Source organism: Ceratotherium simum, chromosome 4, assembly GCF_057802395.1.
Source record: "Ceratotherium simum simum isolate JZ-2026a chromosome 4, ASM5780239v1, whole genome shotgun sequence".
NCBI classification, from domain to species: Eukaryota; Metazoa; Chordata; class Mammalia; order Perissodactyla; family Rhinocerotidae; genus Ceratotherium; species Ceratotherium simum.
This window is the reverse complement of record NC_141903.1, coordinates 3,514,008-3,536,818: the sequence shown is the minus strand read 5'-3', so window position 1 is coordinate 3,536,818 and position 22,811 is coordinate 3,514,008. Positions and strand designations below refer to the sequence as shown.

Genomic DNA, 22,811 nt, shown 5'->3' with positions numbered 1-22,811 from the left:
ACCCCAAGTCACTAATGCTGTGTGAATGCAGCCCAGCAGCCTCTCAGTGCCTGGGCATAGGGGCTGCCCGAGGAGAACCACCTGACAGGACAGGGAAGAACCAGCTCAACAACCTGACTTCTTTGGGCAGGCAGCCCTCCTGCATTCAGGGACTCAGCGGTTACCTACCGCCACTGCATGTTCTCGACCTGTCTGCCTTTCATCTTCCTCCATGCTCTTTCGGCAACTCTGGCAGACCCATAGAGGCATCTCGCCTAGGAGATTCTTGACGAGCTTTGGCATGAAGTCAGGGGGCAGCTTCTCACCCTGCAACACCAGTCCGTTTTGGGAAGGGCCTTCTTCCCAGCCTTTGCGTTCTCGATGACATAGCAGGCAGCAGGTCTGCACAGACTGGCTGGAGGTGGGGGGAACCTGTCCAACAGACAGAAACAGGGTTTCCCAGGAGAGGAAAGGCTCTGCTTAGAAATAATATTAATGATACTAATAATGCCACTTATTACGTGCCAGGCACTGGGTTAGGCACTTATATACATAATTTTAGTCCTTGTAACAGCTCTGCAAACTAGGTGTTATTGTTCCCATTTTTTTTAGATGAAGAAACAGATTTAAAGAAGTCAAATAAGTTGCCCAAGGAGCTAGTGAGTGGTTGACCTAGGATTTGAACCCCAGTGAAGCTGACTCCAAAGCTCATGCCGAAATGCCCTAATGCCCCAATGTTCCAAAATCTTGGTTAAAAAGAAGATGGCCCTTCCTTCTCTAGCATGTCTGGGAGTGCCACAATTCTTGGGCTGTCTATGCAGTCCACAGACAAATCCTCACCTGCAAGGAAAAAATGCTTTCAGTTAATGCAGAGTTTGGGAGAACATGTGGGTTTCCTAAAGAGCTGCACAATTCCATAAGGATCACAGCAGTATTTTAGAGGAGGGGTTTATATAGCTAGTTGAAAGCATCAACTCAATTGAAAACTGAGTTCGAGGGAAGGTAAGGCAGACCCTAGTGCTTCTCAGAGGCAGTGAGGTGTGCTGAAAAGAACCTGGGCTTTGAGGGTCACACTGATATGCATTCTAATTCCTGCCTGACCACATATTAGCTAGGTGACCTTGAGCAAGTTATTTAATTTCCCAAGCTCCGATTTCCTACCTACCTTGCAGAGTTGTTGTGAGGCTTGGTGCGCAAACAGGTAAAGTGCCTAATCCTGTGTGTGCCCATAGCCTAGGCGCAATACACAATAATTATTACCTGGACTTGTTTTTCCCTTCTAGGACAAACTTGACATAGAAATATAAGTCTATAGGTTTTCTTTCACACTGAGGGATACTGACTTGGAGACTGACTGCATTTAATGACCCCAATTAATAGCATTCCTATATCCTGCAACTTTGTAGCCCTCTCACTGACACCAGGCTTGATCATGTCACTTTCTTGGCCAACAGGATGTTAGCAAACACACTGCCAGCATAAGCTTGGAAAGTGTGTATGCATTTTTACTTGCTTCCTTGCATGGCTGGGCTTGCTCGCTCTTACACCTCTGTCATACCATGAGAGCATGACCAGGCTAGCTGCTAGAGGGATGTGAGAGACATGTGGAGAAAACTGAGTCTTCCCAGCTGATTGGCCAGCAGATTGAATACACGAGTGAGCCCAGCTGAGATCAGCCAAGCCGGCCCTGAATGGCAGAAACACCCAGTCAACCCATAGACTCATGAGAAATAATAAATGGTGTTGTTTTAAGCCACTAAGTTTTGGTGTGGTTTGTTACACGCAATAGTTAACTGATATACCTTCCAAACTTACCCACTACTAGGTAACAGGTGTTTGCTGAGGCCTAAGCAAAGGAATGGGGTATCATCCTCATTCTACCAATAAAATAAATGCCATCATCTTTCTCGAATAAAATCACCTTCTCACAATAAGTTGGCATCAGGGTATCCTTAAATTTGTATGTTACAATTACAATGACCCAGGTCTCTGGTTTCTAGAAAAACAAGGGAACCAAATAGTAGTACCAGGAGCATAATGAAACATTTGGGGAAGTACAGGGACCTCGGAAAAGAGTACCAGACCATGTGGAACTCCTGAGATAATGCCTAAATGCTCCATTTTGGTAAGCAAGGCAGCTGCTTAATCACAACCGCAGAGGATCTAGCCTGCTAAACCACTGGTGGTGAGCATCTCCTGGAAAGGGTGGAAGGTTGACGGAGAAGGATGGCGTTTAGAGGAGTTAAGATGAAGGAGGCCTTTTTGAGAAGTGTACCCAGGAAACTTTCCATAGCTACAAGGTGCCATACTAATTCCAGGGGGAGGAGGTGAGGCCAATACCCAAGTTTCTTCCCCTGTGGGAAATATCATAGTGACTATATTCTTAAGGCAATCACCAGGACATGCAATTTTACTACAGTAGAGTTTCATTTCATTTGGGTGTTAGGTTCTAAAGTTATTACATAAGATGAAAATTTCTATGAGTAAAATTATTCTTGAAATTCTTTACATGGCCTGTAAAGTACAGTATATATGGTTGTACGTACTACCAAGAATTCAAAAGTATAATGTATATGACAATGTATAATAATTGTTCTTTCTATTTTGTTTTTTAAAATGAAAATAGAACTCTTATAAGTTAAATATGTGATCAATGTGACTGTACTTAGTGCCAAAGTACTTGCGGGAAGTGCTGGGGTGCAGCGGAAACAACACTGGCTTTGGCATTAATCCTGGGCCTCCATCACTTACCAGCTGTATAATGCTGGGCAAATTCTACTTACTCTGTCTCTTCATCTGTAAAATGGGATTAAGTCCTAACTTGTAGGGTTGGCTGTGAGCATTAAATGTGATAAAGCACCCACTCCAGTGCCAGGCATATAATACGTTGCTCAACATATGGTACTAATAATTATGAACATGATGGGAGCAATGGGAAACAATATTTAAAATCAGAACTAGGGTTGAAAATACAGAAAACAGTCACTGTATTTTACAAGAATCCAAGAATCTCTCACACATGATGAATCCAAGGTGACTCTGAGGCATTTTATTCTCTGCCCTAAATCCCATGAAGTCATTCCTTAAGTTCTCCAAACACTCCCTGTACTCTCCTATCTCACGCCTTTGTTAAAGGGGATCCTCTGCTTAAAACCTTTCCTTCTCACGTTTACCAATAAGCAGATGGGCAGGACTTAAAGGCCCAGCTTCAATCCAACCTCATCTAAGCTTTCCTAGAGAGTCCCTCTTATAATTCACCTCTCCTCTCCATATCCCCATAGTACTCTGTGCCTTGGTTACGGTATTTTTGCCTTCCACTTAATTTATTTACCTGCGTCTTCTGTCCCTTCTACTATGTTGTGCTCCTAGAAGGCAAGCACCAGGTCTGATTCTTGTCTGGATCTCTCACAGTGAAGCACAAGGCATAGGCTCAGCTGAGCACATGGTGGCTAAGTCAGATTTGTTAAGTGTCCCTATGTCAACACAGGCAGCTGGGTGAGACACTGCTTGAAATTATATTGCTTCCCACAGAGAAAGGCCATCTCTCCACCCTGGACCTCTACCCAAATGGTTCCAGTCTCAAGTGTGGAAGAGTAGATGTCTGCATTCCTTAGAGATTACAATGAGATGCCCAGTTCACGGAAATAACATGACTCTCCCTAGAGCCAAACTGGTACATATAATAAATGAGATTAGCCATCAATGGAAGTGAATTTACAGGATAGTCTGTCTTTACAGTTAAAGGAAGAAACACAAGGCCTAGACAGCTAATCAAGTCTTAACTGAAGCAGGGGTGATACCGCCTACATTGCACAAGCCTGCCCAGAGGGTTAAGTGACACTAGAGATGCACAGCCCTTAGCTCAAGGGATCCATAGAGTAGGCACTCAATCCATTATCTAGGCTCCCTGGCTGTTCTGTTCTTAATAAGTTGATACTGGAAACTAGCTTATCCACTGTCCTGAGTTTAGTATACTTGAGTCTTTCTTTCGAGGCCCAGGCAGTTCTGGAGGCTACCCCCAAAGGTGTCTTAACCCTAAGCCTTGGCACTTGCCCGAGTACAATTCCTGAGGGGGGAGTGGCTAAGAACCTTTCTCTGATATTTTCACCTTTACTTTAATTGCCAAGGGTAGTGAGAAGCCCAAGCCCTGGCGATGTTACATTCAGTCAGTACTACCACTGTTCCTTCGTATTTTTCCTTCGGCAGAGAAAAGCTCTTGGTTCGATTTTCCTTTGACTGCAATCTCCTGCCATTTTCCAAATTCCTGGCAATCATGACCCCTTATGCCCTAAAGTGAACTTGGGCTTTCAACTAGCTGTTCTCACGCTGTACTGTTAGCACCAGGCACAATATTCCCACAAAAGACCATGATTAATAAATGTTTATTGAATGAATGAAACACCCAATCATGTTTCTTCATCACAAAGGATGATGGAACTGATTCTTAAACCCAAAAGCCCTGGGCAACAACCAATTATTCCTTCTCATCTCAGTTTAAATTTCAGAGCCTTTCCAGATACAGGTCTAGCCTTAGCGAAAGGATGCAGAAGAGGAAGGAAAGGTTCTAGGGGTTCTCTAGATTTGAGATATGCTCAAAAAAGCTCCAAGATAATTCTGCTTTACTCTCTGAGGAAAACCAGAACCTCTGGAGAGTGTAAGGTTACTCACACAGGGGATCCACATTGTAGCACGCACATCCCCAGAACATAAAGGAGCCAGCTGAACCCTAGACTGTGGCCACTCCTACCCCAGGGGGCTGGCATGTGCCGCCATTAAAACCAGTATCTCTGCTCCCTCACCTGACCAGGCCCAAGACTTTTCTGTCTTTACCTGAGATGCATCGTACTAGGGCATTCTAGTTTTTCCTGGATAAAAAGAGATAAAATCAAAGGAAGGGGAAGCCAACTTTTTCATGGAACACCATTTTTACTTGAAAGAATAACTGACAAATTAAAGTTATTCGTACTTGGGTACTGGCAGACGTTTTCAGACGTTTTCACAAAAAAAGAACAAAATGAGAGTATTACTTCACCGAAAACAACTTATTTGCGGCCAATGATAAAATTCAAACTTTTAGGGTGGAAATTAGAATTCTGGAAAACTTGTATCCACCACCATGAGCTTGACAGCTTCCCAGTACTTGAAGACTTTTCTGATGAAATTGGTGGTGACATTAACAAATGTTATCTTTTGATATTATAAAATGAAATGGGAAAACACTGGGAAGATCTATATAACTCAGTGAACCTATTTTCCAAATGATCAAAGCATGATGTTACAGAACCATGCATTGGTAAAAAATCCATTCAAAGTGCTAGATGGACCAACAGATTTTAATATAAATGAGTATAAAGACTTCATTGATAAGGTCTCAGATTCTATATTGCAAAGAAGAATATCAACAATCATCTGGAAAGGCTATTAAAATACTCCCTTTTCAACTACACATCTGTGGGAGGCTGGATTTTTTAAATATACTTCAACCAAAACAATGCACTGCAAAAGACTGAATACAGAAGCATATATGAGAATCTAGATTTTTTTTCTATTAAGCCAGACATAAAGAAATTTGCAAAAATGAAAATAAGACCATTCTTATCACTAAGTTTTTTGGAAAATAGTTATTTTTCATTAAAAAATTGTTATTTATGTTAATGTGATAGGTTTAATATTGTTATTCTCAAGTGAATTAGCAACTAAACATTTTTTAACTTTCTCAGCTTTAATACTTAATTTGGTAAATATGAATAGACATAATTAAAAAAAGCTACTTTGGGTCCTCGATAAATTTTAGGAATGTAAAAGGGTCCCGAGACCAAACACTTTGAGAACTGCTGATGTAAAGCATCTGATGGTGCCTGTCACCCAGTGGGTGCTCAATAAGCAACAGTTGTTATTAACAGTGATATACTTCATGACATATCTGGATAGCTCTTTGGGGGCATGAATAAAATTTTCCACCTCAGCCTTTCTGTCCACAATTTGGGACTTGACGGGGAATAACACGGGTCACCAGAACAGGCAGTTGTCAAGGACTGCTCTGAAGCTGGATCTAATTTCCAGAACCAAACCTGCTCTCATTCCTCTCATGGATTCCTTTTACTCCCAAGAGTTTGTTTATGTTTGTAGAGGATTCCCCCAAGACACATGCTATATCCAACCAGTAGCCCTGCAACAGCTTCCAAATTCTATTCTGAAATGGTCCATGAGAGCATTCTACTCTCAAGTCACCCAACTCCAAGAGCCTCTCTGTCACCAAGGCAGGCAGAGGACAACAGAAGCAGCTAAAATTCCCTTCCAGAAGCAGAGAAAATGATTAATCTCCAGCCTAGAAAAACTCATCAGCCCAGTCATCACTACTCACTCTTCCGTTCACCCATTCATTCCTTCATTCAACAAACATTCTCAGAGCGCCTACCTGGTGCCAACCATTGTGCTGGGTGCCAGGAAACATCAAACAAAACGTTCCTGCCTTAAATGTTCTTCAAAGAGTTCCTGCCTTAAGAGCACATGCTTAAATCAGGCAGGTTCATGCACGGGGCTGTCAACACTCCCAAACTCCCAAGATGCCTCATATTCGTTTGGCGGGAACACAAATTAAAATAATACACAATTAAAATTAATACACAAAATAAAACCAACCAACCAACCAGGACATTGGGATTGTCCACTTAATGTAAGCTTATTATGTGCCTTCTGGCATACCTACCCCAGTTTGAGGATCTCCTTCTTTTAGCTCCTCCTTCCTACCTTGGTCTCTCTTTAATCTCCAGGCGCTTCTCTGGGTGACCTCACTACTGTGGCACCCTCTGGCCCCTGACATCCACGAGCTGGCCACAGCTGACCTCTCCATGCTCCATTTCCATGCTTAACACCTGAGAACCTTAGGTTCTACTCACACTGTTCCTCAGATATACCTGGCCCCTTCAAACCTCAGCACCTCAGCTTTACTCCTCAGCAAATTTCTACTCATCCCCTAAGATCTTGGTCAAAGGTCAGTGAAGCTTTTGCTGGACCAGGCTAAGCAGAACTACTTCTTTTCTTTTTTCTTTTTTTTGGTGAGGAAGATTAGCCCTGAGCTAACATCTGTTGCCAATCCTCCTCTTTTTGCTGAGGAAGGCCCGCCGTGGGATAACATCTGTGCCCATCTTCCTCTACTTTAAATGTGGGATGCCTACCACAGCATGGCTTGACAAGCAGTATATAGGTCCGCACCCGGGATCCGAACCTGCAAACCCCTGGCCCCCAAAGCGGAGCACGTGAACTTAACCACTACGCCACTGGGCCGGCCCCTAGAACTACTTCTTTTAATATAGCATCTATCACATTGTGCCACAGACATATTCTCTGTCCCCAAACCCTCAGTAGAATAGGAGTTCTTTGGGGGCAGGGAGTGGATCTTGGTCATTTAAGTGTGTCCAGAAACCTAGGCTTGGCTTGGGCCTGGCACATGGCAGGCATTCACTGAATAAAGGAAGGAATACTTAAAGCTGATCTGGCTCACATCTCAGCTGCTCTACACAACAGATAGAATCTAAAACACAACTGAACCAGCCCCTTTCCCGACATGCTATGCTAAAGGCATGGCTGCACCAGTCCAGGCCACTAACAGGAGGGCATCAGTGCTAAGAATCTCAGACTGTTCTAATGCCAGCAATCACAGCTGCAGTTTACTCTCAAGGAGCTGATACAACCTTACCTCAGTGTCCTGGAGCTTTCACCCAAACTCTCCCTCAGGCTGTTGGCTCAGGTCCTTCAAGGAGGTAGGACGACTGTTTCATACCATATAGCCAGTTTGTGGAGAATTCTCTCTAGTTGTACAAGCTGAGTCAAGGACATGGCAGTGAGTCTCTCTGACCTCAGTGGTCCTCCACCCCCCAAGGTAAGCTAATGTGTTGAACCTGCTTCCCGGGTGCAGTCAGTCTCAGGAAGGACCAAGCTGCTGCTATTTAACCTGGAACCTCAGGCAAAGCTTATTACCTACTACTCTGTACCCCCTGGACAGACTTCTCGAGTGGAAAAGTATGAACTTTGCAGACAGACTGTTGTGAGTTCAAATCCCAGTTCTCTCATTTTCAGTATGATCTCGGATTATTAATTACTTTGAGCCAAAATTTCCTCATTTATGAAATGAGAACAAAACCATACTTCACAGAGTTGTGAGGACAGAAGGAAATAAATTATGTAAAGTACCTGGCCTGGGCCTGGCACACAGTAGGTGCTCAATACCCGTTAGTTTCTTTCCTCTTCTGTCCTAGAAGAAATGACAGGGAAACTTACTAAGTGAGACTTGCCCAATCCAAAGTTATTACTTGAAGCACAGGACAGAAGACTAGACAGGTGACCTTCAAGGCCTCTTTGAACCCCCCAGTCCATATCCTCTGGCTCGGACTTCCTAATAAGAACCTTCGGTGTTTCAGGCCCCTTCTTTCTGCCTTAGTTTCCCTCTATCTATTCATGTCAGAATGGAGGCAGAAGCCACAAAGGGAGCTGGAGAGCTGAGACCCTTGGGTAGGAAATAGAGTGGAGATGGCCTATGGGACTGCAGCATGTTCATACACCTAGAGTTTGAAGGATGAGGGTGGGAGCATGGGCACAGAACCAAAGGGTGCTAACACAGGGCCTTTCCTGGGACAAAAATATACCTCTTCTCAGTCCTTTTCTGCTCTGCACATCCGGCCACGAAGAACCATTAACCATTCCTTTCCCCAAATACATAAAGCACTCACATCTTCACTCGTACTGTTCCCTCTACCTCCTCCTTTTTAGGCTCAGTTTGGGTGTTACATCCTCCTAAGTCCACAAGCATAATGAACTGTGCTTTGCTCTGGGATGCCCTAACACTTTTTTTTTTTTTGGAGGAAGATTAGCCCTAAGCTAACATCTGTTGCCAATCCTCCTCTTTTTTGCTGAAGAAGATTGGCCCTAGGCTAACATCTGTGCCCATCTTCCTCTACTTTATACAGGATGCTGCCACAGCATGGCTTTGACAAGAGGTGCATAGGTCCCCGCCCAGGATCCGAACGTGCGAACCCCTACACCACTGGGCTGGCCCCGCCCTAACACTTTTTTACATATCTCTTGAATAGAGCTTATCGTATGTATCCTAGTTATTGAAATCTGTCCTCTCCCAAAACACCGTGAGCTTTCCAGGGTGGGGTCTGTGTCCTATGATTCACTACATCCCCGTTGTTCAACAGAGGTGGCAACATGTAGTGGGCATGGGTAACATTTTGATACACAAAGATTAGCAGTTGGAAATTTTTGTTAATAGGGCAACAACTGAAGAACTGGAGAAAGTTTGTTTTTTGTTTTTCTAAAATTAAGGCTGTTTCTATTCCTGCTTATGGAAAAGCTCCCCCCTGGGAAGCCCCATTCTTTGAAGAGTATCCTAGGCCTCGGAAGGATCCCCACAACACCCTCAATTCAGGAGTTCCCAGACCCAGCCACACATCAGAATCACCTGGGGCAATTTAATACCAATGGATTCCTGGGCATTAGACCTAGAGATTGATTCTGTAGGTCTGGGATAGGGTCCAGCAAAGCATGGGGGATCTGATGATTAGTTAGGCTAGGGTGAGGGAGAGGTGAAATCAAGCAATCACAGCTGCCTCTCCCACTGAGAATTACTTCCTCCTATGCTATCAGACAATTTACTGAAGCACATCACACTTTCCTACTTAAAGCCTTTCATTGATTCTTCATTGCCTATAGGATAAAGCCCAAACCTCCTGATGTGGTTTTCAAGAACCCTGCTAACCTCTCAATCTGACCTCTCGCCACTCATGAGTTGGACAGTACTTGCCTCTGGGTCTTTGTCTATGTTGCTTACTTGTTTAGACACCTTCTTCCACCTTCTCCTCTGGAGGAACTTCTATTCGACCATGAAGCCTCAACTCCGAGAAGCCTTCTCTGAGCTATCATATCTGTGTATCCTCAGCACTAAGCATCTATGATAATCATAGCTACCATTTGTGCTAACTGCTTGACATGCAGTACTTGCTGTCCTAACATGAGCCTGGCCTCACTGTCATTTTATGCATGAGAAAACAAACTGAGAGGCTGAAACACTTCCAAAGGCTGTGTACTAGGATCTAGGATGTGGCCGAGAGGAAGCAATGCTCTTCTAGCCTTACTGCAATTACTATATACATGTTCTCTAGACCACGTGCCCCTTGTGGGCAGAGACCATGTCTGATTCACTTCTGCATTCCCAGCTAGCCCAGGGCCTGGCACAGTCAGGCGTCCTTTACTGTTTGCAGAATAAATGAATGCCAGGTCAGGCGACAGGAAGACTGGGCATGGTGTGTGTGCAATGGGCCTAAATGAATGAATGACTGCCAGCCTGGCCCAGCAGTGGGAATAGGTAAGAACAAAATGGTAGATACCTAACTTATTTCTTTTACTATAATTTAGTTTAACAGTCATTTATTGAGCACATAAGGACCATGCACAATAAATAACCCATAAATGAATTAAAACATAGCTCATGCTCTTAAAAATTCTAGGTTCACTACGTAAAGGTGTTAGAATCTTAACAGTTCATTGATATCAGATACTAAGCTTATAGCTCTGGGACATTTTAAGGAAATTAAAAATTTAAAAATCTTAGTGGGTAAGTCTTCATCTTAAAAGGCCTTTTGGGATTTCTACATACTGAATCTCTACTGGCTTACAAAGAACCAGAGGTGGCAGGGATCCTCCTTCAGTTCATCATTTCCTCCTACTTGCAATGAAAGTGGCCAGGCTGGGCAGGCAGTGATTTTAAGGGGGAGGGCCCTGGGTACAGGGACTATCTCATTCATCTGTGTGCCCTGAATAAAGGCCCTGGCACAGAGGTCATAATGCTTGCTTGAGTAGATTAAACATCATGAGACAGTTTTAATAAAGATACTGACTGATCATCTGCTCCAGTCCCTTGAGGGAGCGTGTTTAACTCTGAGCAGTGGGAGAACCAGGTCTCCAGAGTCCCTTTAAACTAGGATGGGCAAAGTCTCAGGGGATGCTGTAGAGAGACCAGAGATGCGAAGAGCAGGCTGAGCTCAACCCCCACCAACTGCTGGTTTACAGTCTAGCAAGTCTCCTGGGGGTTTACTGAGTGTGCACCTAGATTACAAGCTGAGTGGTCTAAGAGAGACCTAACAACAGCCAGCAGAGCTGGCAGGTGAGGACACAGGCTTTGGATGGCCATCTGGCCCAGCTCCTGCCACACACCACCTCTGACTCCTACTCTCGAATAAGGAACCTCAACGTATTAGGTGCTACATGGGTTGCTACACATTCTCTTGTAAAGTTGCCGATAAGGCTTAGAGAGGGGAAAAAACATGTCTAGAGTCCCAAAGCTAGAAGGAGACTGCGCTTGGAATTCACCCCAAGTCTAACGCTAAACACTATTTCTCACTGCCTCCTTAAACAGCTTTGTAAGTTTTTTTCCTTCGCTAATAAGGCAGTACCTGTTTTAGTCTTTTTGTGAAGTAAACAAGGATCTGGGTTCTTAGTGAACAGATCAATGTAATTTTAGTGGCCTGAAACAATTGGAAGTAAGGACTTTTGGGATCGTGACTAAGCTCAAGGTCCTGTCTTTAAATATATACAGATTATGCAAATGAGCAAGGGGGACTACATGGAACCAGAGTGGCCTACGAATCTTAACTCAGAGAAAGCAATGTTCTTCTAGCCTTACTGCAATTACTACATACATGTTCTCAGACAATGAGCCACTGTGGGCAGGGACCATGTCTGATTCACTTCTGCATTCCCAGCTAGCCCAGGGCCTGGCACAGTCAGGTGTCGTTCATATGCTAACGGGGCAAACACTATTCAGAGACTGCAGATTACTGCTTCTTGGAAATGTGGGCCCAGCAACACCAGATTTTTAGTTTAAAGAGGTGGCACAAATCCAGTTTTGTGGGAAACCTTTTGATTTTTAAAATATTGGCTCAAATGAAAACAAAAACAGAAACAAAACAATGTGTGACTTGAGACATTAGAGCCTGTCTGTGGACTGGAAGTGGTCCTATTTGCTGCCTTTGGCTTCACTTCGGCATGCAACTCTGAGTGTATACCATGCCACTCTGTGCACATAAGACAGGGTTACAAGTGGTGATGGGAACCAGAGATCCTCACCAAAGGCACACCTGTGGGCAGAGCAATGACTGACCCCAACCCTTTCAGTGGGTGCTTCTCACCAGGGTACAAAAGCCTGCTTCTGGCATCCAGAACCCTCCCTCCCCAGCAAAAAAGTGGGGCACAATCAGAATAGAGCTTGTCAATTTTCTTTTCCTCTTTGTGACTATAGTAGAAAAAAAAAATGCCTTGTTAAATCCCCCACACAAGAGTGTCCTTAATTTTTTTGGCCCTGAGACCTATAGTGGGAGTTATTTGGGCAAATGTTTAGTTGCTCCGAGTCTCTGTTTCTTCATCTGAAAAATGGAGTAATAGTATTTATATCCTTCAGTTCATTCATTAACATTTGTTAATCACCAGGCATAGGGGGCTACAGTGGTGACTGACATGGTTCCTGCTCTCTCAGAGTTTATGTAGCAAAAACAGACCAATAACTACACCAATACTTAACTCATCACATTTGTGGTAAATGCTGAGGAGAATACAGGGCTGGTGGGAAGATTAGAAATAAGGTATCTAAAGTGCCTGGCATGAATAAATGAAGGAAATGGCAGGTCAAGCAATGGAGAAGATAAGAACATGGTAGGAGCCCACCATGTTAATGAAACTCATAGCTCTTAGGAAAGTTGTGTCCTAAATAAAAACTAAATGGTTAAGCCATCATCCAAGCTTTCTGGCAATGAAATCTACAGGCTGGCTAAGTGGCAGAGGACCCTGAAGTACCATATGGTCTGAATGGGAAGGAGAGAAGACAACAGCTCCCTGGCTTTCCCTTTTGGGATAACAGCATCTCTGTGGGGGGGGGGGGGGTGAGGGGGTGGGCAGAGAAAGGAAAGAGAAGGCTGGAGGGGGAAGCAGCTTCAGGGTAGAAGTTAGACCAGGCAGGGGTGGGGTCCAACTTGGAGTATTGCATCCTTTGGACTTAGCCCAGGGTAGGAGGTGGGGGTGAAGGTAGGGCCTCTGACACTCAATAAGTGGTGATATTTTCATTAATTAAAAATCTTATTGTGATCTGAGACACAAAGAAGACCAGCATCAAAACTGGGTTACGATTAGCACAGGTTCTCAACAGATTCATTTTCTCTCTCATTCACCTAGTTATTTCTACTCTGTGTCAGCAAGGCCCAGGGCTAGGCATGGAGAACCAGCGATAGATGACATAGTCTGTGCCTCTGTGGCACTCACAGTCCAGTGTGGGGAACAGACACATCAACAGAATGTCTCATCACAGAATGGGGAGTGCTACCAGAGGGGAGCACAGGGCACTGTGGGCACAGAGGGGGTACCTCAGGCAACTAGGGAGGTCAGGGTAGGCTTTCTGGGAATGGTACCCCAAACAGCATCCCCACTCACATGCATAATTCCAGAGATTCTACTAGAAGGCTGTCAAGAGCCATGCCTTCTGGCTGCACCAGCCTCCCAGAGTCCCCTGCTGCCCGATGCAGTGTCTGCAGAGCCAAACGCATCTTCTGCCACGCCTCATCCTCATCCGGCGCTGCATCCGACCCTCCAAGACTCCTGCAGGAGCCTGCCTTTCTTGGCAGGCTCAGCCAAAAGACCAACTCAAAACTCTTTTGTCAGAGCAAGCTTAGGGCGAGCCACCCAGCCCCAGGTACCACAACCCACCCAGAGCAACTGTGGCTCATGCCACCCCGGCCTCTCAGTGGACACTGGCAGGGTACCTCTCATTATCTCCTTTGCTCAAAAGAAAGTGACTTTCTTCCAGGTGGCAAGTCGGAAGTTTTGGAAATTCTCCTACTGCTCACTACCTGCAGGATTTGCCACACCCAAGGATCTGAGGATCGGGTGGGCCGCCTTGTGGATCAGGGGTATAGAGGGGAGAAAGGGCAGGCTTTGCTGGGTTTCCACCTCAGGGCAGGGCCCCACCAAACAGTCTTCTAGGTAGCCTGCCTGTCTGCTCCAACTGCTCTGCTGGGCAGGGAGAGCAGGGAGGCCCCAGGAGACACACGCTGGGGGCACAGCTGCTGAGGGGGCAGTGGCCGCCGGCAGTGAGGGGAAGGGGTGGAGCCGCTCCCGGGGCGGGGGAGGAAAGAGGCTGTAGCCTTTCAGGCTCCAGCGCCCCGAGATGGCCTGTGGGTGAGGTGGGGAGCAGGTGGGCCCAGGGGAAGGGAAAGGGCAGAGAGCTGAGCTGTGGCCTCAGGATCAGAGTCCGGCCCCGGGGTGGGTGCTCGACCAGGACGTCTGGCTTCTGCTCCAGCCCGGAGGCGGCGGGAGGAGACGGCAGGCAGCCGGGTCTCAGGAGGACAGGACGGACCGAGCCTCGGCTCTAGAGAGAGAGATCCGGCCTCCACTCCTGCCTCGAGGGAGAAAGCCTCAGCCCAGCCTTGTGGGGAAGGCTCCGGCCGCAGCCCGGGGAGGATGGTTCACCCCAAGCCCTCCCGATCCCGCTCCGCGAAGGTGAAAAGCGCCCGAGCAGCCGGACTCGCCTCGCTCGCTCCTACCTGCGGGCCGGCCGCCAGCTTCGGCTCGTCCTCCTCCCTGGGGCCGTCGCGGTCGGGCTCCGCTGGCGCCTCCGGGGGCCCCGCACTCGCTCCCGCTTCCAGGCTCGGCGGCGGCGGGGGCTTGGGCGCCTGGGGCTTCTGCGGCCCCGCGGCCCGCGCCCGCTCGCGCCTGCCCGCGCCGCCGCTCGGCCTGCTCCGCCTCCGTGTCATGCTGCTGCTCGCGCCGCTCCCTGGCTTCACTCGCGCCGCCGCCGCCGCTCCCCTCACAGGACAACAGCCAATATGGCGGCGCCCGGCTCCCCCTCTGCCACTGCCAGCAGGTCAGAGGGCACGCGGAGTTCGCGCCGCCGCATTAGCCGCCGAGGCTGCCTGCGCCATTTTGAATCAGGTCACTACCCGGGGTCCAGCGGGAGAAAGAAGCTGACGGGGGGACGTCGTCCCCATCCCGGGACCAGAGGGTTGCGACCTGCTCGAGGAGATGGTGTACGCTGTGGTAACCGTGCCGCACGGCCCTGGGCGCTTAATAGCTGCCTGTTAAATGAATGAGTGAGTTAATTTCCATCTTACTACAGTACTTCCACACCCATCACCTGACTCCTCGCACCCTACGCGGCGAGGCAGGTACGATCGTTCCCATTTTGCAGTGGAGAAAATCGAGGCTACGGAAGGCGAAATGATTGCTCAACATCATCCAGCCGGAACTCATGGGTTCTTGGACGGCCTGAGCTGAAAGAGACGAAGGAATCATCTAGGTCTTTATTTTGCAACGTATGGTCCACTGAGAGTCCAGCGTTTGGTGCTTGGGACAGCGGGACTCAGACCCGGCTTCTTCTCCCTCAGTCTGGTGGGGAAGGTGGACACTTAAATACACAATTACAACCAGTGTGATAAAGATGAGATGACTGGGGCACGTACTAGGTCAGTGTTTCCAAAAAAGTAGTATGTGCAGGAGAGGATTTTGACTGGTATGCAAAGGAACATTAAAAAATCTAATAATTATGTATTTAATTGTGAAAAATGGGATTTTCCCCCGCCTCTTCTTTTTTGAATAGATTAGACATGCAGATGGTACAAATTTCTAAAAGTTTTGAGGGCAGTCTGTCTCATGCCAGGGCCAGTGGTATTCTGAAAGCATGTGGCAGTTCTGTGTAGAGTTGCTGTTGATGTCATTGACAGGGGCAGAATTCTGACATTGGCCTAACCCACCAAACAAGGGCTATTTTGAGAGGAAGGACTAAATGAAAGGCCCTGGAGCTCTCCTTAATTGCCAAGAACATAAATGAAAAAATAATACTTCATCTCATCACAGGGATTAGTGCCGCCATCAAAGATTTGAAAGATTGGTGGGGATTCCTGCTACATCAACATTACCTTTTCACTTTGGCCAGAATAGAAAGTGGTATTTTTTCCTGTTTATTTACTTTTGTTGTACTAAAATATGCATAACATAAAAATTACTATCTTAACCATTTTTAAGTGTTCCGTGGTATTAAGTACATTCATATTGTTGTGCAGCTATCTCCACCATCCATCTCCATAACTCTTTTCATCTTGCACAATTGAAACTCTATACTCATTAGATAATAACTCCCCATTCTCCCCTCCCTCAGCCCTTGGCAACCACCATTCTACTTTTTTTTTTTTTTTTTTCTGAGGAAGATTCACCCTGAGCTAACATCTGTTGCCAATCTTCCTCTTTTTCTTGCTTGAGGAAGATTAGCCCTGAACTAACATCTGTGCCAATCTTCCTCTATTTTGTACGTGGGTCCCTGCCACAGCATGGCTGTGGAGTGGTATAGGTCCCCACCTGGTATCCGAACCTGGGCCTCTGAAGCCCTTGCCAAAGGAACGGAGTGTGCCAAACTTTAACCACTATGCCTCTGGGCCGACCCCACCATTCTACTTTTTAAGAAATAATCTCCCGGGCCAGCCCGGTGGTGGCATAGTGGTTAAATTCGTGCACTCTGCCTCTGCGGCCAGGGGTTCGTGGGCATGGGTCCTGGGTGCAGACCTACATGCTGCTCATCAAGCCATGCTGTGGTGGCATCCCACATACAAAATAGAGGAAGATTGGCACAGATGTTAGCTCAGGGCCAGTCTTTCTCACCAAAAAATTAATAAAAAATAAAAACAAACAAAAAAATCTCCACCTTTTCCCCACACCTTAGCCTCTGGTAACCACTGTTCTACTCTCTATTACTATGAGTTTGGCTTTTTTTTTTTTTTTTTTTTTTTAAATACTCCACATACAACTGAAATCATGCGATATTTGTCTTTTTGTGACTGGCTTATTTCACTTTACAAAATGTCCTCCAGTTTCATCCATGTTGTTGCAAATGGCAAGATTTCCTTTGCTGAAAAATATTCCTTTATGTATCTATTTTATATATATATTCACAGTCATGCGTTGTTTAAGGATGGGGATATGTTCTGAGAAATGCGTCGTTAGGCAGTTTTGTCATTGTGTGAACATCATAGAATGTACTTACACAAACCTACGAGGTACAGCCTACTGCATACCTAGGCTATATGATACTAATCTTATGGGACCACAGTTGTACATGCAGTCTGTCTTTGACTGAAATGTCATTATGTGGCACATGACTGTATATATATACTTTATATATATATGTTCCTATATGTTTTTATATATATATATTTTATATATATATATATATATATATATATATATACACACAAACACACGCACCACATTTTCTTTATCCCTTTTTACGTTGACGGAGAAGATGGATGGTCTTAAAGAATGACAGAGCATTATGATAAACTTATTCTGGTAGGGACCCCAGTCGCAGGCACTTTTTCAGAGTGGTCATGCGTGGAGCAGATTGGCACAGTTGTTGGCCTCTAATAGACAACTATAGGTCTAGTCAATGCTTTTGCTTCTATGCCCAACCTCAGGAATAGTTTGTGTTCCTCTGGCAGTGGCAGCAGTAACCTTTACCGTCTTGCTTTAGGGGTATGTCACTCTCTGGACACATTTAGTTTACAGGAATTTTTGACAAACTCGCCATTCCAGTGGATGTCAGGCTAATCTACTGTGACACTGATGACATCATCCTGATGAACCTTGAGAAAGGGAAGTAGCAGATACCCTAGATGACTTGGTAAGCATGATGTGTGTGCCAGAGGGCAGATGATAAATTCCACAAATTATACAGGGGCCTGTCTACTCAGTGAACTTTCTAGGGGTCTAGCGTGTGTTAAGATATTCCTACAAAATGAAGGACTAGCTGCTGTACATCACACTCTCTACCACTAAAAAAGAGGTACAGTACTTGGTAAGCTTCTTTAGACTTGGGTGGTAAAATATACCATATTTAGGTACATTATTTTTACCTATTACTGGGTCACTTGAAAGCTGTCAACTTTTGGGGGGCCCATACAAGGAGAGAAGGTTTTCTTAATGGATCAGGCTGCAGAGTCAGTAGTTCTGCCTTTGGCTTTTAAACTCAGGCACTGGATTTTGGAGTATGCCCTCCTTCAGCAAATGGTTATTCTCCTTTTGAGAAACAGCTCCTGGTTTGCTCCAGGGGTCTGGTGAAATTGAATTCCTGACCATGGCATACCAAGTGACCATGTGACCTGAGCTACCCTGTTATCTGATCTACCCAGCCATAAAATCAGGGGTGGCCAGCAGCACTCCATCTTCAAGAGGAAATGATGTATATGCCTGGGTCCAGCAAGCCCTAAAGGCACAAGTAGGTTGCCTGAGCAAGTTGTTTACATTCCTCTCCTGCTACCAATGTTGATGTTCATGGTCTCTTAGAGAGTTGTTTATGATGAATTGACTGAGGAAGAAAAATCTAAAGCCCAGTTTGCACACAGCTCCGCATTGTCTGCTGGCTTCAGCCAGAAGTGGATTGCTTGGATGTTCCAGTCTTCCTCCTGAGGGACCTAGAAGAGGGAAGTGCGCCCAGCAGTCCTGAAGGAAAGACACACCGATTCCTGGGCATTGGATCATGGGCTAGTCTGTTGGTCAGAGACTTGGAAGGAAACAGACTGAAGGCTTAGTGACAAGAAGTGTTGAGGAAGACAAATATGCATAAGCTGTTCAGGATGGGTCCGGAGCATAAGGTTGTTTGTGTCCCAGATGAGCATTCACCAAAAGGGCCTCACTACAGAAGAACCTCTTAAAAGCCTGGTGAATGGCTGGCCTGGTGGCACAATGGTTAAGTGCGCGCGCTCCGCTTCGGCAGCCTGGAGTTCGCAGGTTCGGATCCTGGGTGCACACCGATGCACCACTTGTCAAGCCATGCTGTGGTGGTGTCCCATATAAAGTAGAGGAAGATGGGCACAGATGTTAGCTCAGGGCGAATCTTCCTCAGCAAAAAAAAAAAAAAAAAAGAGGATTGGCATGGATGTTAGCTCAGGGCTGATCTTCCTCACACACACAAAAAAAATGCCTGGTGAGCAGGTGGCTCCTTCAGTGGCTATCAGTCCGTCTCCTTCTGCAGCCATTTCAGGACTCCCTCAGTGGGTTTATGAGAACACTGGCCCAGCGATGTGGACTGCTTACTCCCATAGCTGGCCTCTCTACTGTCAGGGCTGAGCCCGATACTGCGAGCCTCAGGGAAGCAGCCTGAGCCCTCTGGTGGAGCTTTACTTTGAAGGGGCCAGCCAGCTATCTTCTGGCAGGGAGGTTACATTGGACTATGTATTAGTCAGGGTTGGCTTACTGCTGTAACAAACAATCCCAACATGTCAGGGGTTTAATCCCATAATAGTTTAGTTCTTGTTCATGTCACAGTCTAGTGCCAGTCGAAGGGGACTTTGCTTCAGGCAATCATTCAGGGATCCAGTGCCCCTCTATCTTGTGGCTCTGCTCTCATCTAAGTTCTCTCCATTCAGGGTTGCGTGGGATGTTTTTATGAGCAATACACAGAAATGACTACACATCATTTTCACTCCCATTCTGTTGGCGAGATTTCAGACACATGGCTCCACCTGACTGTAATCCTTCCCTCCCACTCCTTCTCCTCGCCCCAGGCAACCACTGATCTGCTTTCTTTGTCTACAAATATTTTGCATTTTTATACAGTATGTACTCTGTTTTGCCTGACTTCTCTCTCTCAGCATAATTATTTTGTGATTCATCTGTGTTGTCCGTAGCTCCTTCCTTCTTACTGCTGAGTGGTATTCATTGTATGAAAGGGCCACAGTTTGTTTATCCAGTCAATGTTCGTGAGCGGTCACGATAGACATTTCTCATACATTAAATTAGCATTTTTGCTGCTCTGAGAACTGGAAGGAAATATTTTTAAAGCAAGTATATAATGTACTGAAATTACATCTTTTGCAACTTTAAATTTATATATTTTTTTACATGCTAACTTAAAAATGTGTGAGAGGGCCATCCCCAGTAGCCTAGTGGTTAAGTTCAGTACACTCCACTTCAGTGGCCCACGTTCCATTCCCCGGGCGCACACCCACACCACTTGTCTGTCAGTAGCCATGCTGTGGTGGCGGCTCACATACAACAAAAAAAGGAGGGGATTGGCAACAGATGTTAGCTCAGGGTGAATCTTCCTCAGGAAAAAAAAGAGAAATTGTGAGAGCAGGGCTGGCTTCATGGACATGCAACCTGTGCAGCCACTCAGGGCCCCGCATTCAGAAGGGCTCTGAGCTTGCCTTAATGCCCTGCTGTGGCCTTCTTGAAATTCTTAATAACATTTGAGCAAGGGGCCCACGTTTTGTTTTGTTTTTTTTGTGAGGAAGATCAGTCCTGTGCTAACATCTGCCGGTCCTCCTCTTTTTTTGCTGAGGAAGACTGGCCCTGGGCTAACATCCGTGCCCATCTTCTTCCACTTTATATGGGACACCGCCACAGCATGGCTTGCCAAGCGGTGCATCGGTGTGTCCCCGGGATCCAAACCAGCAAAAACCAGGCCGCTGCAGTGGAGCACGCGCACTTAACTGCTTGCACCACCAGGCCAGCCCCAGAGGCCCATGTTTTCATTTTGCACTGGGCACTACAATTTATGTAGCTAGTCCTGTGTGAGAGGGTGTTTAGTTTTTTAAACTGCTTTTAGGGGGCATGCAATCAAAAATTTGAAGGCCACTGGCCTCCACCCTCAGTTGTGTAAGGGCCTAGGCTTGGAACACAAATCTAGGATGGTTTGCCATTTCCCCTACTTTCCATCCTGTGATTTACTGTCCACTCCTACCCCAAGGCAGTGGGCACAGAACTAATTGCTTGAGTGCAGAGGAGGGAAGGGGAAATTATAAGGGCAATGCAAACTAGATGACCATCTTCGCATAGCTGCCCGTCTGCACAGGTGATGTTGGGCACCCATGGGCCTCATGTGGGGGTGTGCTTCAGCCGGCCCTGAGACAGTTCCTGACCCCCACCCAACTCACCACCCTCATCCAGGACCAGCTTCTGGGAAGAATTGGTTCCACTAGAAGAAAGCAGAGCAGGGTCCCTTCCTCTCCTTGAGTCCTGAAGTTGGGCCTTAGCCTAACTAAAGAATTTCTTAGAACTTTTTGAGGAAGGCAACCAATTCTCCTCCTGTCTCCCTCAATCCTCCTCCCTCTAAACTTGAGAATGGGCTTGCACCTTTGGGCAGGAGGGCCTGGGGCAGACCCTCCCCACCTGCCCAGATTGGGAGAAGGGGTTTAGAGAAGAGGAGATAAGGTTGGGGAGAAGGAGGAGAGAGAGGGTCCAGCGTGAAAGATCTTGAGTCCCAGGGTGAGAACTGGCCCTTCCGTGAGGTGCTGGAGCCTGGGCACAGGGAGGTCCAGGGGAGGCTCTGCGGCCAGGCAAGTCCTGCTGGACTTTGCCGGGACCTCTTCCAGGCCCTATGGGCCTAATTGTTACAGTGACTGTTGTACGGTAGTCTGAATGGTGCAATGTTAGCAGATACTTTTTCTAGGAAGTAAATAGAAAATTGCCAGTAAAGTAGAGTGCTTTATTAGAGTAACTGGTAATTGCTCCTAATCATTAATTAACTGGGCAAGAACCATAGAACCTATGTTACAGGGTCAGAAGAGAAGATGATTAGGGAAGGAATGAAAACTTTGCAGACAGTGTTGGAGAACCTGAATTTGCCTGGGGTGTTTGGGAAATATATCCCTCAAAGGGAGGAGAGACTTTGTCTTCCTCACTACCCAATCATCCATCTGACCTCCAAGTCTTGTCGATTCTGCCTCCAAAATATTTACTCCAGCGAGGAGGAATCTCTGTTCATAAATTCACCTGTGCAAGAAATATAATTAAAGTTTTCTGTAACTTAATTTCTATTTTGAGCTCCCATTCTGCAGGATTGGCAGAAACTTAATCTCAGCTAACTGAGGGTTCTACCCCTGCCCTGGGATTATATTTAAGGCCCTGAGCCTCACCTAGTATTCGAGTGTGAATGTGTGCGTGTGTGTGTGTTAGGGGACCTAGTTCTCAGTGTTATCCATCCACACAGGCATTCATGGAGGTGTCATTGGTCCCCACAAGTTGCTGCTGAGCCCTGGCTATTCTCATGCATGTGTCTGCTTGAAACCACAGCTCCCCTCCTGCCTCATGCATCCTTGCTGGTGGGAATCTTGCTGAGGTTATCTAAGGTCCTTTTGCAGAGATGAGCCTCAGAAGCATGTCCATGTGGGGTTTTCTGCTTCCCAGGGCAACATTCTCCTCTGCTCTTGGATTCTTTGCTCCTTCATCAGGCCCCTCTTTGTGCTCCCATCACTTCCCTCCATCCTCCTCTTCTTCGCTTCCTTGCATTTCATCAGACCCTGGAAGCCCTTGTTTTGGGGCCTCTGGAGAACCCCCAATAGATGGCACTGTCTTCTCAACTAGGGTTCTAAACATACTGGAAAATGAAGCAAAGGAGAGACAGGTGCAGGCTGGAATATTTCCTTATTACTGACAAAGGCCAGGGTGGAGCATTTGCTCAGGGTGGGCAACTGAACCCCTGAGCTAGGCAGACTCCCCCTCCCCCAGTCATGGCAGTGCTCCACTAGGTAGGCCTCCCTTGCAGAGCCCCTGGAGGGGCAGTGGATGTGGCAGATCCTAAGAGGAAGAGGGCAGAGCTGAGCAGAACATGCACTGCATTCTTCCCAGATATGCTGGTCAGATGAGTTATTCTCTGGCCCTGGTGCAGAAGTATCCTGCCAGCGGAGCTCCTTCACCTGGGCCAATTGCCCTATCCTTTCCTCTTGCTCATGAAGTTTCTTGAAACCTTTCAGCTCTATCTGAGCTACCTTTTCCCTAAGTCCTCTTTGAAACCAAATCTA

The 22,811-nt window shown here is 46.4% G+C and overlaps 1 protein-coding gene and 1 long non-coding RNA gene across 19 annotated transcripts in view; one reads left to right on the top strand and one right to left on the bottom strand.

The window, feature by feature from the left end:
* FAM193B (family with sequence similarity 193 member B) overlaps positions 1-14,913 on the bottom strand; it is a 32,315-nt gene extending 17,402 nt beyond the window's left edge. For 7 of the 18 annotated variants that reach the window (XM_087429283.1, XM_087429293.1, XM_087429284.1 and 4 more), the window contains exons 1-2: positions 14,568-14,913; positions 169-411 (exon numbers count right to left, since the gene is read on the bottom strand). In XM_087429283.1, coding sequence (XP_087285409.1) covers positions 169-411; positions 14,568-14,777 — 453 coding nt within the window. In that variant the 5' untranslated portion in view covers positions 14,778-14,913. Of the gene's footprint in view, positions 1-168; positions 412-6,397; positions 6,479-7,678; positions 7,762-8,172; positions 8,234-13,458 lie in introns of those variants that run through there. The other 11 variants (XM_087429289.1, XM_087429295.1, XM_087429292.1 and 8 more) reach the window with 9 other exon arrangements.
* Positions 14,914-14,984: 71 nt separating this feature from the next.
* LOC147917188 (uncharacterized) lies at positions 14,985-16,038 on the top strand. The gene is made up of 2 exons (XR_015551890.1): positions 14,985-15,113; positions 15,212-16,038. It is a non-coding gene; the product is annotated as an uncharacterized LOC147917188 (long non-coding RNA).
* The last annotated feature ends 6,773 nt before the right edge of the window (positions 16,039-22,811 follow it).